Raw genomic sequence first — 16,982 nt, forward strand, 5'->3', positions numbered from 1 at the left:
ATAGCTCAGCAAGTCATTGCATGCCCATTGTGCAGCCATGTTGTACTGACCAAGTTAAATATTTTGCTCATGTTGCATTGGACACCAGAGTTTGCTTCGGTGCTTCTGAACTGAAAAGGAAAGATTTCAAATTTCTGCTGAAAAGAGGTGTATTACTTGGCAGTGAGCTCCACAATTCTACTGTCTTCTCAGACTGGCGCCTAGTGCCATGACAAGAGGGTGCATCAGCGTCCATGGAACTTTGAAGAAGGTAACGATGGAGCTCTGTTGGAAACATGCCATTGCCTAACTCCTATTTACACCTACGGCATATAATTTGCTCCTTTGCTGAGTGACAGGCCTAGCAGTGAAAGTTGTATTTGCTAATGCAACAAGCAAGTAATAATTGATTGATATATCCTCAGAATTGTGTCGAATAAAACTAAAATACACAAGGATATTCTGGGAAAACAATTTTTTATTCACCATTGAAATGTCTCGGTGAGTCTGTTCTTCACAACATGCCAACACTGAAACCTAAGATTTCCAATCAGCATGTCAACCAAATGGGTCAACACTAGTTGGAAAGCTTCATCATCTATGCACATGGAGAGGATAAGTACCAGTTAGATAAGGTACCAGATGGCTGTCAGTCTTGTTCAGCTTCAAAGCCTTCAAGAAGATGAGAGAGAAGTGGCACAAATCAAATCTGAGCAACAGACAGGATTAAATCTCACATACCTGTAGTCAGGAAAATGACTCCACAATATAATTGACCAAAATAATGGAAGCCCAGGTCACTTCACAAGAGACTAAAAGATTAATAGTTCAACTCATTGTCTTTTTTCTCTTCCTATTCACCCCTCAACCCATTGAAAAACTTACTCATACTGGTACAGAGAATATTAAATCCATAAATAGTGAAAGGATAAACAACAGGATATTGCATCAAAGGTACAGAAAACTCCTTGTATAAGTCAACCTTGACTGCGGACGGGTAGTCAGTAGTCGGTTAAATTCTTTCCAAACATGAATAGCTGGCAGCCATTCTGGCTGGCAGAAAGATGGTAATGTAGTGGTATTGCCCCTAGACTAAAATCCAGAGGCCCAGGTGAATGGTCTGGGGACATAGGTTTAAATCTCATGACAACACGGAGTGGAATTTGAATCTAGCTAATCTATCTGACATTAAAAGCTAGTTTTGGTAATGATGGCCATGAAAGTGAAATGAAAAACCCATTGTTCATTAATAACCTTTGGGGAACGAAATTGGCTGTCCTTACATGGTCTGGCTTCCATGTAACTACAACAATGTGAGCTGCCTACAAAATGGCTCAGCAAGTCACTCAGTTCAACAGAAGTTCAGGATGGGCACCATCCTTGGCTGTGATGCCCACACCCATAACAGAATAAAAAGCTTAAGACTGTTTCTAGTTCCTATCACAAACCAGATTGCTAAGAACCAAACTGCAGCTCAGCAAAATGCACTGTCCATGGCGATAGTTTCATTAAAGATACAACTGTTCTTTGCTTGTTATGTCCACGCACATCACATACACTTTGCTAAGCATTTTAGCCAATGCTACAAGCTGCAGGAACAATGGAGATCTGGATTTGATTATGCTGCATGATTGATAAGCAGGTCGACCTTTACGTGACCATGGTTCAGTGGCTAGTACTCTTGCCTCAAAGTTAGAAGGCTATGTGTTCAAGCCCCAGTCTAAAGGTTTGAGCACAAAATCTAGGCTTGACATTCCATTGAGGATCATTGTTGGGTGTGGTGTCTTTTAGATGAGATATTAAACCTGACTGCCCAGTCTGCGCTCTCAGCTCGATGCATAAAATCCCATGGTACTATTTTCAAGAAATGCCGAGGCGCTCTGGCCAATTTTTATCCCTCAGCCGTATACAACTAAAATAGATGCTTCATTTCTCTAATGTTTTATGAGGGGCGTCACTGTGTGCAAATTGATTGGTAATTTTCTAACTCCACAAACAGGAATTCCAATTCAAAGGGTAATTCAATGGCACTGGGACATCTGTCAGCCAGGATGACCCCACAACGCACCTCAGTAGCCAAGTTTCCCCTCAGGGACTAAACAACACTGTCTGGGATGCTTTTACTAACCAGCTTTTACTAACCATTATCCTTGTTGGTGGAGACTGGGAATGTGAGGAGAACTTGGTTGAATAATCTTGCTCTCATTAGTTAAACTCTGACACTTGGCTAGCGCATGTTGCTCCAGAGGTTTGCTCCATCTTTCAGAAAAATAAAAAGAAAAAGAAAAAGAAAAAAAAATTTAAAAAAGAGAGAAATCTGGAGCTGAACGTCAGTAGTCTAAGTTCAGTATCGATAAGACAACACATGTTAGCTGTAAGTCCCGCTTTAAGAAGATCAGATAGGTGAAATTTTACTTCCTTACTTCAGGTACGTAAATAGGTCAGAGAAGTTGGAAGTGTTTTCCTGAAGAAGAGAAAGTTGAGAGGAGATTTGATAAACCATTCAAAATCAGGAAGGGGAGATAGAGATGAATTATTCACATTGGCGTAAGTGTTCAGAACAAGACGGTACAATTTAAGTTAACTGGCATAAAAATACAGCGACATGAGGGAAAACCTTTTCAAACAGCAAGTGACCAGAGTTTGAAGTGCACATCCTGACTGTGTTGTGGAGGCTGTGTCCATTGAATGATTATTTGAGAAAAGTCAAGGGGAGAAGGCACTAGGTGTATTGTTCATTCAGACAGTCAGTGCAGATATGATGGGAAGAATGGTCTCTTTCTGTGAAGTAACAATTCTTTGATTTCATGAGTGAATTCACAGAAATTAGGGTGAGACAGAGTCCAAAGCTGCAAAGTAAATGCTTCTGCCACTAGTTTAAATTGGGATGTTCAGCATTTCAGGAATTGTTTGGTCTACTACACAGTAGAATATTCATTCTGCAAATTCTTCAACAGCAAGTTATTCTGACCTCCTCAAAAGTCTCCCTTCCCCTTAAAAAGACAAGATCCCATTCCTCTTCCTGATAGGACAGAAACCAATTACCAGGCAGACAGCTTAGAATGTTACCTATTGCAAATCATTTACCAATTCTTCCCAACGCAACACCCCGCACCACCTCCCCCCCCCCCCCGCCCCACTACTCATCCCCGTTAAATCATCATGCTAAAATTTACAGGACATATAATTATGGACAAATTACATGTTCATATATGTCCAGTGTTGGTCTCCAGGACACAAGGGAGACAATCAAAGCACAGAGTACAGAGAACACGTAAGGTTGACTATTAATGTCAAGAGGGGGCTTCTATGTTTGCACATCACTTTTCCTTATAGAGTTGACAGCAGCTTTCAAGGTTCTTGTGTACACCTCCTCCTCTCCACCTTACGCCCAATTCATTCTAACTTCATATTTATCGATTTGACAGCTTCCAAGCTGCACTTTTGGCACTGATTTGCACATCACTGAAACACAACCAAAAGTACACCAGTTAAGCCTTGTAGATGGTCCACAGGAAGAACGGGGCTAAATGCAGCCAGGATCCTCTGCCTCTTCCCCACATCAGCTTTCCTGCTCTTCTGATGCTGCTTGGCCTGCTGTGTTCATCCAGCTCTACACTTTGTTATCTCAAATTCTCCAGCATCTGCAGTTCCTACTATCTCTGAATCTGAATTTTTACTGTTGTAAATACAGCTCTTCTAGAGCATTGCTGTGAGTACCTTGTGCAGCCAATCTTTATCTGATACACTCATCTATACCTCTGAGAATAGCTTGAAACTTGGCAAATCGAAGCTGCTCCTAAACAGCTGAAATCTGTTTGTGCTTGTAAACCTTAGACTTTGCATGTGCAACAAGGAGTGTATCACTGGCCATGATAGGCACCCTAGCTTACACACTTCCTATACCTTAGGAAGTGACAACAAATTTGGCATATGGGCAACAAGACATATCTTGAGTAATACAGATTGTACCCTGACGCCAGAGGCTAAAAGATGTGCAAACACATAAACCAATTGTGCGTACCAGCCGTCTTGCAGAAAGTATCAGGTTCAGGATTGTTTTTCTCATCCTTGAGCACAGTGAGCAGAAAGAGGGGGAGGGTAATGGTTCTTTTAAATAGTAGACTGCTTGCTCCTAATTCCCACCCCAGAAGTAAAAATCAGTAAAACCTGCAAATGACACACACTGGTTCGACTCATCTTGTATAAATCAAAATGGAGCTCCAGCATGCTCATTCCAAAGTATTACTGTTTTCCCTTTCCCTCTGGGATTTGAGAATCCATGCTAGAATACTGATATCAGGTATGGACAGCACATTCTGAATACCCACCTCTCTCCATCTGCACTATAGTTGACCAGAGTACATAAACCAGAAAATGGTGAGTGAGACTGAAAAGCAAGTGCTGATGCTCTTTCTGGAAAGATTTCTGCTTTATGCAAGGATGCCGGTAAACCAGCAGTAAAAAAGCACTTTAATAATGAAGGTGACATCCCTTTAAATGGCTAACTTTGTGGAATTCAGACCTGCTCCTTTAAGAGGGATAAGGAGAGCAGGCACTGGAAACACACAGAATCACTTTTCAGAGAAATAGCTGGGTGTTTTCTTTCCTACAGACTTGACAGTCTCACTGTGCCGCCCCCTCTCTCAACCCACCTCCGCAGCCCCATTAATATTATAGTCCTACCCACCTGCACATCCTCAGAGAATGGAATACACTTATTTGGCTTCAGGGTCCAGAAAATGTAGAGTGGAGATGAGGTTTCCATGGTAACCCACCATGGCATCAGGGCCTAGAGCCAGGCATCAGGCCTGCCCTTAGGAGAGCTGTTTATCAAAGTCAATAAGACAACCAGTGTTCAATTATTTATTTGCTGAGGCAAATGTGAGAATTAAATCTTAAAACATCTACAATTTAAAACAAAAAAATTCTGTCCTTTTCAACTTACACAGATAAAAAAAATTGGAAGAGCATCACTATGGGAAATGAAAGTCCTAAGCCCAAAATTTGTTCCTGAATGAGGCTGACTTTAATGAACAAATTAAAATAAAATGACATTTTGGAATTTTCTGTGAGAGCTCAATTTCCATCAACTTAATAAATCTGATTCCTCTGACCATCATTACCTCATTCATTTTGTCCACTGAGTTTCACTAAATGGGTTTCCATTTTAATTTTTTTCACACAGCGTCTGTGAATTTCGAAGCTGTAAGAATATTATTATGAACTAGTGATTCTTGCTAAGAAGTGCACATATGCCGCCAGAGTATGTGAATGACAATGGGACTTATACAATAATCAAATAACATGTCAAACCTCACCATCGAATCACAAACATGAGAAAAGATCCACTTAAAGCATTTGATGGCTGTCACTGTACAAGTCCTCATTATTTTAGCAGAGGAGGGCAGGGCAGAAAACAACCAGGACTCCATGTGCTTAAGAAACAATTTCTCTCCCCATTGTGCCAAACATCATCTTAAATTATTCAGTTTTGGATACATATGTTCACTGTCCTCAGTAAACATGGTTGCCCTTCAACCAATACAGATTGGAAACAGCACTAAAGAGACCAAAGTGTTAGAACTCAGTATCTCAGTTCTCCAAACTTTAATTTCAGTCATTCCAATTTAAGTACACCAGCAATGACTATAAGAAGCTATGTTTAAATTGCGTTCCCACAGGGGCCTGTACAGTGGACAAATGTGGGCCTACGTCAAAGAATTGCTTGGGTTAAAGATGAGAAGCTTGACGAAAAACATTCATTGAAAACATCACTTTCTGGTACATTTGTGTCCTGAACATAAAACATTTACAAAAAGAATGCATGGGGGCATATGCAATAAATGCACATTTTACAGGCGATGAGAAATTCCAGTTGGGATCTCAGAAGGTGGCTGGAAATTAGGTTTTTGCATGAAATAATTTAGTATGTGTTCTGAAATCAGATTTTGAAAATTCAAAGAATCACAGTGTTTCTGGGTGTGACAGGGTCAGTAAGCAAGGATAGATGAACAAACTAAAACAACAGTATTCTTCGAAGGAATAGACTGTGGAAACTATACCTTTACAAAGGAACATCTACGTACAGAGTAAGTGGATCAGTCAGTGTTGTGAAGATACCTAGTGTGATCAGTGCAGAGCTAGCTAACGCCGCCTGATAAAAGGGGTGGGGGTTGTTCAAACATTGCAGGGAAGGAAAGAGGAAAACGTTCAACATATACAAATGTGTAAATGCACAATGACATCTTTCTAACTAAATTGGAGGACAAGCTCCTTTAAGAATAATAATCCTGCTCTTTCAACATAGCAACCAGCCAGAGATGCCGCTGGTGCAGTGCAGTCGACTAACAACTAAGCTGCTCTTTCATACCATTTTTGCAAGACCCAGAAATAAGAATTATTTTGAAAACTGTTGCATGATGCAGGGAGACTCCTCTCAAATCCACCTCAGCTCAATACACTGCTTCATAATTAAAAGTTGGAAGGTATGCCAATGTTGACAGCAGTCATTGGTAAGAGTGCCAGACGTGGACATGACCCAGTGGAATTGTAATAAAACGGAGAATGGATTTTATAATTGCCTTGGCAAGCTGCTTTGCGTTGTGGTTAGTCCTGTCTCTGTTAATACTCAGAGTACTTAACTCAGCTTTTCCATACAGAGCGGCTGATTTGGTGTAAACCAATTCATTAGATTTATGAACAAGAACACAAGGAAATAGTGAGGTGTAATGTATGGCCCAAGTATTTGGTCCCAAAGTTTGCAGAATAGAACAGTCCAGTTTCCTGCCAACAATATTCAGTCCCAGTGGCTAGTCCCACTGTCAGTTTAATATAATCAACCATTCCTAGGTTAGCTATTTAATTTAAACCATATGTTTTCTGAGTATAAGACTTAAAGCCTATTTATAGATTATACTAACACTCATTCTGAGGGTTCAATATCACAGTACTGCTTGGAATCAAAAATACCATAGTGGGGTCACCCATTATGATAATATCACTGCACAGGTAATCCAGAAACACAAGCAAATACAATCATGGCAACTGATGGAACTTATATTCAATAATAAATTTAATTAATCTTTGAAAACCTTGCATCGAAAGCTGGTATCAGCAATGGTGATCATGAAACTATCACTGAGTGTCGTAAAAACTCATCTTAGTGAAGGAAATCTGTTATCCCTAGCTACACCTGACTCCAGAAACACAGCAATGTAGTCAACTGTCAATGCTGTCTCTGGAAAAGTGGGATTAGCAACAAATGTTTGTATTGCCAGTGATGCCCACATTTCATGCTTAGAATAAAGAGAAAAATATCAAGATGGTAATCAAGAAGGTCTTAACGAGGACACCAGTTTGATGCATGCTGACCAATCACGTAATAACTCTAAAAAGCTTCAATAGCTCACTTAAGATTTCCCAACATGTATTAACGTTTCAGTAGTAACCCTGTCTTATCTAGCACCACTGCATCAGCTCCAGAAGCAGTCAGTAAAATAGATTTTATTTGCAAACAACATGGATTGCAGCAGTTCAAGAAAGCAGCTTATCACCACGTTCTCAAGTATAACCGGGGGTCGGCAACAAATGCTGGCCCAGCCAGAGATGCCCACATCCGTAAGTGAATAATAAAAGAGCTGAGCAAAAATCCATCCTGGCACAGAAACAATAGACCAAACAGCCTCATTCTACACTGTAACCACTCAGTACCTCTGTGAAAGAAGGCCACCCGTGGATGAGAAGTGATCGATCACATCAACACAACATGCATCCAATCCATTCAAGGTAGAGTTGATACTCAGCAATAAGGATATTAACAAGGAACTAGCCAAACCCCCTTCAAATCAAATCTTTTTCAACAAGAATCTTACCTGTTTCCACAGGAAGGGGTCCACCAGGTTCCTCCTCCAAGATATGCCAAGGTGGAGGGCTGATAAGAGAATGCCACTGATGACTGCTGCTCTCATTCGGATGGGCAGCAAGGTGTAGATGATATAAATGAAGAAGATGGTCCACCAGATCCCCTCCGACGCAGAGCGTGGCTCTACCAACAGCAGCCCAATGATCTCCACTGCCAGGATCACCAGAATGAGCAGGTAGCAGATGATCCACATGTGGTCCTGGTGGAAGCTGTTACGATTGCAGACCACCATCAGCGTGAGGACCAGGACAATGGTCACAGCTAAAACCACTAGGTACGGGAGCTCATAGCTCCCCTGGACACAATGGAAAGCCAGCAGAACGGTGCAGACTAGCACCAGGACCCCCATCAGCATGGTCAAGCTGCTCTGGTTCAAGCGGAAGAAGTAACGCTGGTACAGCCTCTCCAACTTCTCAGATTGGAATTTCTTGGACTGGAAGATCCGAAACAGTCGGTGGCAGCAATCTGCGAAGGAGATGTCAACATCGGAGGCCGAGGAATCAATATCAGCCAGCTTAGACATGGCTCTCTCTTCCAGTCCCACCTCCACTGATTTTGGTCGCACCTCCCCATCCAGTCGGAACTGATGCCTGGGCCGGGCCACACTATTCCGGCTTGCTGATCCTCCTTCCCTGTCTAGCTGTTCCTGCCACGCAGACTTGGATCGGAAGCTGAGCCTGCTGGATTTCCTGGGTAACTGTCGCCGGCCATTCTCCTCATCCACCTCTTCACCTTTCCATCGCTTATCCCTGGCTCTCCCGCTGGGGATTGAGATGCCATTGGCTCTGGACTGCAAGGTGCCCACCTCACCCTCTGCCCAAGCTGCCCGGTGCTCGTTACCTCCTGTGGGAGCTGATCCAGCACCTGGGGGGCTCACACTGTTCGCTCTGGACATGGTCTCTCACTGCCCACTCTCCCCTTTAAGTCTCCCTTGGCACCACTATTCAAACTGGTTCCTCAACCCCTCCGGTAACCCACTCTTGATCCAATTTTCCACATGCATAAAAGCACTCTGATGTCTCCAATGTCTCTGGTCCCAAAAACCGTTCAGTTTCAATTTTAGTAAGAGTGCTCCTTTCTGGAAGAATTCTCCCAAATTGCTTAATCCCATCAACTCCAGGGCAAAACTGCAAATTCCAGCTTTTCCTTAAAATATAAGAGCATCAGCAGCCCTTTGAACTAGACAAATCTGAAGTTTTTGGATTGAACATTACCTCCCAGATCTGTCACCAGTTGATCTTCAGCTAAATCCAGCTTCAAGAAAAATTTCTCTGAAGCTGGTTGGTGGCTTCTCCATTTTAAAATAATAGCTCACTAAGGATATGCACAAAACATATGTATTTCTTAGCTAAAATGAAACCTTTTGGACATACACGCCTTGCGGGGCATTATGCTCCCATTGCAGCGATTATGACGGTCCGTAAAGACCTCCGATTTACTCCCCTTTCAATACAGTGTACCTCGTCCACGGGTCAGAAGAATGGAAAGTTCGGCAATGTGGTCTCTTCTGATCAGTCACCGGGACTTGGACGCAACCGCGCCAGTCAGTTCCCCTTCTCCCTTTCTCTCGGAGAAGTGTTCACACTCGTTTAATTCCTCCATCGATCCGGCTGAGTGTAGGCATAGCACCGGCCATTCGTTTCTCCCCTGCCTGGACACCACTGAGGCGGAGCAAGACAAGAGAGCAGCGTTTTATAGACTGGCATATCACACAAGGGAGAGAGGAAGAGGGAGATCAGCGCTGCTCCCTCCAGCGCGGCTCTTGCCTAAATGCAGGCGAGGTCTGACCATCAGATCAGCAGCAATTCTGTCGTCGATCTGCACACCAACGATGCGTGAGCGTTTATCCTGTTTTGTTTTAAATAGAGAGAGAAAGAGTGACCCTCAACACATTGCCGATGGTGCACTACAGAAAGCAAATGAATCAGATCCCATTAATTCTCTCCAGCTATTTCCAATGTCGCCTCTTGACCACCCTCCCCAACAAATAAAACGGCAATGGCTTTGCACATAAGCTAACAGAAGACATTTTGCAGGATGGTAAAGATCGATTCCTAATGAAAAGACTGAAATACTGCGGAATGCTGTTGAGGAGGGAGGGATGGGAGGGGAGGAGAGGAATGAACTGGGACGGGAAACTGCATAAATCTTAAATAAAAAATGAAAGGTCCGATTGCAGCAGTTAGAATGAGATGAATGGACTGCACCTCTTCGGGGTGGACATTGTGGAGAGGCTCCGCAACCTCTTTTGTTACTTCTCAGTCACTCAAACTTGATTCATGGCCAAGTGGACCAGCCTTCCTCATTGGTCCGTTCTCCTCTTCCCAGTCTTCCGATTGGCCGGTGACGTCACAATGCCTCCATCAGGTTTGACTGCGGCGGCCCTCGCCCAGCCCCAATTCCGGGCCCGATTTTAACTCCGAGACGGCTGTTGCTTTTCCTTTATCGTTGTCTGCCTGAAAGTTCTACCCGTGATCACAGCATCACGGAATTTACACTGGCACAGAAGGAGGCCATTCGGACCGTTGTGCGTGCCCCTGCACCAAATCCCAGTGCCAAACTCGTGCTCTGCCCCCAAATCCCAGCGCACCATTTGTATTCAAATAATCATTCAATGTTTCAGTTGAACCTGCCTCCACCAAATTTCCAGGCAGTGCATTCCAGACCTTAACTACTCACTATGTGAAAATGTTCTATTCTCTCATCACCCATGCTTCTTTAGCATGTCACTAAATGGGATCAGAATAATTGGATCAGAGATAACGGGAACTGCAGGTGCTGGAGAATCCGAGATAACAAAGTGTGAAGCTGGATGAACACACCAGGCCAAGCAGCATCTTAGGAGCACAAAAGCTGACGTTTCGAGCCCCTCCCCATGCCCCTCTCTGATGAAGGGTCCAGGCCCGAAACGTCAGCTTTTGTGCTCCTAAGATGCTGCTTGGCCTGCTGTGTTCATCCAGCTTCATACTTCGTTATCTCAGAATACTTGGATGGTTGTTTTTGACTGCTGCAGACTCATGTGCCGAAGGACGCTTTTCAGGACCTCTGTGACTCCATCTATGTCCTTTTTTTATTTTATCAACGCAACCATCATGGAGAGCCGATCAAGTAAAAGAGCAGATTTCCTTCCACAAAAGGCATAAGTGAAGAAGATTAGAGACAAAAAAAACCTGCAAATGCTGGAATCCAAGGTTGACCAACCGGAGGCTAGAAGAACACCGCAGGCCAGGCAGCATCTGTAGGAAAGGAGCAGTCAACGTTTTGTGAATTACCTTTTTTCAGGACTGTCCTGAATGCTGCCTGGCCTCCTGTGCTCTTCCAGCCTCCTGTTTGTATATAAGTCAACAAGGTGTTTGCTTACGGCAATCAACAGTGGTTTTGTGGCTGTCATGGGAGTAAATTTTAATGCCTGATTTGTTAATTGAATATGAGTTTCACCATCTGTCTAGAAGGACTTTCAATCAGGTATAAGGGAGTTTGCACATTCTCCTCGTGTGGCCTTTGTCCAGGTGCTCCGATTTCTTCCCTCAGTCCAAAGACGTGCACTTAAGGTGGATTTGCTGTGCTAATTATCCGTAATATCCAGGGATGTGTTAGCTAAGTGGATTAGCCGTGGGAAATGGGGGTTATGGGGATAGGGTGCTGGTCTGGATGAGATGCTATTCAGGGGCTAGATATGGACTCATTGGGCCAAATTGCCTGTTTCCACACTGAAGGGGTTCTATAACTCTTAGTTACTGGATGGATGGTCAGATCTGGCTTAGGTATCAGAAAGTTTTTTATTTCCCTTGGAACAACAAACATTTGGAATACATTGCCAGCTCTGGAATATACTGCATTTAGCCCAACCAATCCATGTTGATATGTTACTCCATTCAAGCCTCTTCCCATCTACCCCCTATAACTCAATCAGTATACCTTGTGCTCCCTTTGAAATAACTCCACAGAAGCTGGTATCCCATCACGAATTCACCCTTTATTTACATGTGGAGTGTCCTTGACACTGATCCAGCTCCTTCAGAGCCAGCTGTCAGAGTGAACAGGATGTCTGACACTCCTGTTCCTATCTGTCGGCAAGGACTCTTTGGTTGGCCTAGATTAATAGCCCCAATCAGGGAACTCATATTCTATGGGCCCACTTTGTTGACCTCATTATAATCAGTGCAACCATCCCCCTCTGAGTCTGAGGTCATAGGCCTGTTCTTATTTTAATTAGATCCACTAGGGCATTATAGAATTGGGTCAGGTTCCTCTACTTCCCTCTCAGATACAAGCGGGATGTAATGCAGAGTAGATCACTTCTTATGTCTGGAAAATCTTGGAAGAAATTTATTGTCTTCAGGCAGCAAAGGTGTCGAGGTGGCCATCCGGGGTGGCCATCTCAGATTCTGAGATGTCTTCAACGCTTCATGTAGTGAGAAAACCCACGGGTTCCGGAACAACCAGAAAGAGAAGCTGAGTACCTTTGGCTCCCTCACTGTTTGCAGCTTTCATATGGTCTATGTGCTTGTTCAGGACTGTCACACTGACCCAAACTTTATATGTCACTGGACCTGACCCCACATCGAACCTGTCACTTACCCATGCAGGGCCTTTCCTGTGGCTCCTACACCAATCTTCCTCCCTGAAGTAAACTGTGTCTTTCACTTAATGGATTCTTGTGTCTGGAATTGGCATTCTTGATGCCATTTCACATATGCATGCACACGCACATACACTCACCCCACCCCGGGTCCATAAAGGTCAGATTTAACCTGGTGCAGAGTCTTCTCCCCATTAGCAACTTTGCGGGCCCAATCCCTGTGGTTACATAAGGAGTGCTCCTGGTACGATAATCAAATAGGAACTGGGACAGTTTGGTACTTAGTAAAGCTGTAGGCAGTTTCTTTAAGAGGTAGCTTACATAAGGTGGAGGAAGCTAGGGTCAAGTTCAGCTAGAGAGGATTACTCGCAGGCAAGGAAGGAGCTCAAAAATGGTCTGAGGAGAGCCAGGAGTGGGCACAAGAAAGGCTTGGCAGAAGGAATCAGGGAAAACACAAAGGCATTTTACACTTATGTGAGGAATAAGAGAATGGTCAAAGAAAGAGTACGGCCGATCAGGGATAGCATAGGGAACTTGTGTGTGGAGTCTGAGGAGGTAGGGGAAGCCCTAAATGAGTTTTTTGCTTCTGTCTTCACGAAAGAAACGAACTTTGTAGTGAATGAAACCTTTGAAGAGCAGGTGTGCATGCTGGAATGGATAGAGATAGAGGAAGCTGATGTGCTGAAAATTTTGTCAAACATTAAGATTGACAAGTCGCCAGGACCGGACCAGATTTGTCCTCGGCTGCTTTGGGAAGCGAGAAATGCAATTGCTTCGCCACTTGCGAAGATCTTTGCATCCTCGCTCTCCACTGGAGTCATACCTGAGGACTTGAGAGAGGCAAATGTAATTCCTCTCTTCAAGAAAGGAAATAGGGAAATCCCCGGCAATTACAGACCAGTAAGTCTCACGTCTGTCGTCTGCAAGGTGTTAGAAAGGATTCTGAGGGATAGGATTTATGACCATCTGGAAGAGCATGGCTTGATCAAATACAGTCAACATGGCTTTGTGAGGGGTAGGTCATGCCTCACAAACCTTATCGAGTTTTTTGAGGATGTGACTAGAAAAGTTGATGAGGGTTGAGCTGTGGATGTGGTGTATATGGACTTCAGTAAGGCATTTGATAAGGTTCCCCATGGTAGGCTCATTCAGAAGGTCAGGAGGAACGGGATACAGGGGAACTTAGCTGCTTGGATACAGAATTGGCTGGCCAACAGAAGACAGCGAGTGGCAGTAGAAGGAAAATATTCTGCCTGGAAGTCAGTGGTGAGTGGGGTTCCACAGGGCTCTGTCCTTGGGCCTCTACTGTTTGTAATTTTTATTAATGACTTGGATGAGGGGATTGAAGGATGGGTCAGCAGGTTTGCAGACGACACAAAGGTCGGAGGTGTCGTCGACAGTATAGAGGGCTGTTGTAGGCTGCAGCGGGACATTGACAGGATGCAGAGATGGGCTGAGAGGTGGCAGATGGAGTTCAACCTGGATAAATGCGAGGTGATGCATTTTGGAAGGTCGAATTTGAAAGCTGAGTACAGGATTAAGGATAGGATTCTTGGCAGTGTGGAGGAACAGAGGGATCTTGGTGTGCAGATACATAGATCCCTTAAAATGGCCACCCAAGTGGACAGGGTTGCTAAGAAAGCATATGGTGTTTTGGCTTTCATTAACAGGGGGATTGAGTTTAAGAGTTGTGAGATCTTGTTGCAGCTCTATAAAACTTTGGTTAGACCACACTTGGAATACTGCATCCAGTTCTGGGCGCCCTATTATAGGAAAGATGTGGATGCTTTGGAGAGGGTTCAAAGGAGGTTTACCAGGATGCTGCCTGGACTGGAGGGCTTATCTTATGAAGAGAGGTTGACTGAGCTTGGTCTCTTTTCATTGGAGAAAAGGAGGAGGAGAGGGGACCTAATTGAGGTATACAAGATAATGAGAGGCATAGATAGAGTTGATAGACAGAGACTATTTCCCAGGGCAGAAATGGCTAGCACGAGGGGTCATAGTTTTAAGCTGGTTGGTGGAAAGTATAGAGGGGATGTCAGAGGCGGGTTCTTTACACAGAGAGTTGTGAGAGCATGGAATGCGTTGCCAGCAGCAGTTGTGGAAGCAAGGTCATTGGGGTCATTTAAGAGACTGCTGGACATGCATATGGTCACAGAAATTTGAGGGTGCATACATGAGGATCAATGGTCGGCACAACATTGTGGGCTGAAGGGCCTGTTCTGTGCTGTACTGTTCTATGTTCTATAGTAGGGACTGCAGATACTGGAGGATCTGAGATAACAAGGTGCAGAGCTGGATGAACACAGCAGGCCAAGCAGCATCAGAGGAGCAAGAAAGCTGACGTTTCGGGCCTAGACCCTTCTTCAGAAATAGGGGCGGGGAAGGGGATTCTGAAATAAATAGGGAGAGAGGGGGAGGCAGATAGAAGATGGATAGAGGAGAAGATAGGTGGAGAGGAGACAAACAGGTCAAAGAGGTGGGGGTGGAGCCAGTAAAGATGGATGTAGGTGGGGAGTTAGGGAGGGGATAAGTCAGCCCAGGGAGGACGGATGGGTCAAGGGGGCGGGATGAGGCTAGTTGGTAGGACATGGGGGTGGGCTTGAGATGGGAGGAGGGCATAGTTGGGAGGAAGGACAGGACAAGCTGGGCTGTTTCTTTAAGCCTGCCTTCAAAGTTTGGATTGCTCTTTCTGTCAGACTATTAGATTATGGATGGTATGAAGTTGTCCTTATAAGTGGAATACCATTCAACTTAAGGAAATGCTCAAATTCTCTGCTGGTAAAAAGTGGCTCAATATCTGTGGGATACTTCCAGCTATCTGTGTATTGCAAAAGATCATGCAGTTTTAACTATTGTCGTTCCTGGGTTTGATGAAAGAACTCTATGCACATCCAGCCACTTTGAATCAGTGTACACAATTACTAAGAACATTGAGTCCATGAGAGGAGCACCATAGACAACACGTAACCAAGTCCAGGATTTACCCAGCCATTCGTATGAATGTGGGGGAGCTGATGGCCGTAATTGTTGTCTTTGTTGGCACTCAGGGCAGAGCCACACTAATGCAAATATGTCTGCATCCAGTCGTGGCCACCAAACATAGATACTCGCCAACATCTTTATTTTGAAGGCCCATGGATGACCCTGGTAGATTTCAGCCAGTATCTGGTGGCAACCTTTGCTCGGGTCGATCACTCTTGCTCCCCATAATAATATGCTGTCCTCTACCGTGATCTGGTCCAAAAAGTTTCAGTTCTGGTTATGATAACCATTTGCTTTCCCCCGTCACCACCGATTATGACAATCCTTTGGTTTTCTCCAGCTGTTTCAGTTTTGCCAAGACAGATCTTTCTACGTCCAAAGTCTGATATTGTCAGTTATCACTTGGGAGTGTGTCCAGAAAATTTAAAACTGTGATGGACTCTTACAGTGGCAGTACTACAAGTGGCGCATCTGCCAGCAGGAGGAGTCTCAATGCATTTGCATTTGCTAATTTTTATTTTGGTACTTGCCATTTGGTCTCCCGAACAGAGACCCAACTAGTAATTATAGGCACTTAGCATTAAAGCCCACTGCTAAATTTGACCAGAAGCTATGGGCAGCACTGTCTTGTCCTCTTTAAGTAGATCCATCAGGGGTTTGTGGTCCAGAAACAAAACAGATATTGCTTGAAAAGCTCATCTTGTCTGGCAGCACCAGAGGAGAGAAATCAGTGTTAACATTTCAGGTCAAGTGACCCTCAGAACTGAGGTACTGAGGAAGGGTCACTCGATTCACAACATTAACTCTGATTTCTTTCACAGATGCTGCCAAAGCTGCTAAGTTTTTCCAGCAATTTCTTTTCTTGTTTCTGATTTACAGTATTCGCAGTTCTTTTAATTTTTATTTCGGGGTTTGTGGTCCGTTATTATTCCAAATTCAAGTCCACAAACAGATTGGTGGACTTTCCAGGGTGTGCACACTCTTGGATACCAGCCTATGAGTTCTCTTACTGAATTTAGGTCTACGGGGACTGTTTTGCTTTCTCAAATCCACACACCAGCAGCAACTACAATGGCTAGCTGGTCTGGATCCTGAAGAAAATTTTAACTATGTGGCTGAGGCTTGACTTTGTTTTCGGATTTTGCTGTGGCCTGACCTAGAGTGCCTCTGTTCAGGAAAGGGCCTGAGTGAGGCTATGCCTTCACTCAAATGGTATTCCCCAAATTCCATTGGACTGGCAAGGGTGTCCACTTCCATCGGAATTCCCTGCAACTCATATGTTCCACTTGCCTCATTTTCCAATAATAAAGCTATTTGTAGTGTCTGTTTGAAGTCTAGTTGGGCTTCAGCCAGTTGGTGCTTTTGCATGATTACATCACTAATCCTACATACCAAATAGTCTCTCAGCATCTCATCAAGAGTTAAACCAAAGTCACATGCTTCTGCCAGTTCAATTCACCTAGTCAAAGGTCCCAATAGGGATTCCCATGGTTCTCGAATTCCCGAGTAAAA

General features: G+C 44.0%; 1 protein-coding gene across 6 annotated transcripts in view; it reads right to left on the reverse strand.

Moving 5' to 3' along the window:
• adcy5 (adenylate cyclase 5) overlaps positions 1-10,180 on the reverse strand; it is a 405,848-nt gene extending 395,668 nt beyond the window's left edge. For 5 of the 6 annotated variants that reach the window (XM_059647542.1, XM_059647541.1, XM_059647539.1 and 2 more), the window contains exon 1: positions 7,854-10,157. In XM_059647542.1, the coding sequence (XP_059503525.1) occupies positions 7,854-8,798 (945 nt within the window). In that variant the 5' untranslated portion in view covers positions 8,799-10,157. Of the gene's footprint in view, positions 1-7,853 lie in introns of all 6 variants that reach the window. The other variant, XM_059647537.1, reaches the window with a different exon arrangement.
• Between the last annotated feature and the right edge of the window lie 6,802 nt (positions 10,181-16,982).

Source organism: Stegostoma tigrinum, chromosome 7, assembly GCF_030684315.1.
Source record: "Stegostoma tigrinum isolate sSteTig4 chromosome 7, sSteTig4.hap1, whole genome shotgun sequence".
In the NCBI taxonomy this organism is placed as follows: Eukaryota; Metazoa; Chordata; class Chondrichthyes; order Orectolobiformes; family Stegostomatidae; genus Stegostoma; species Stegostoma tigrinum.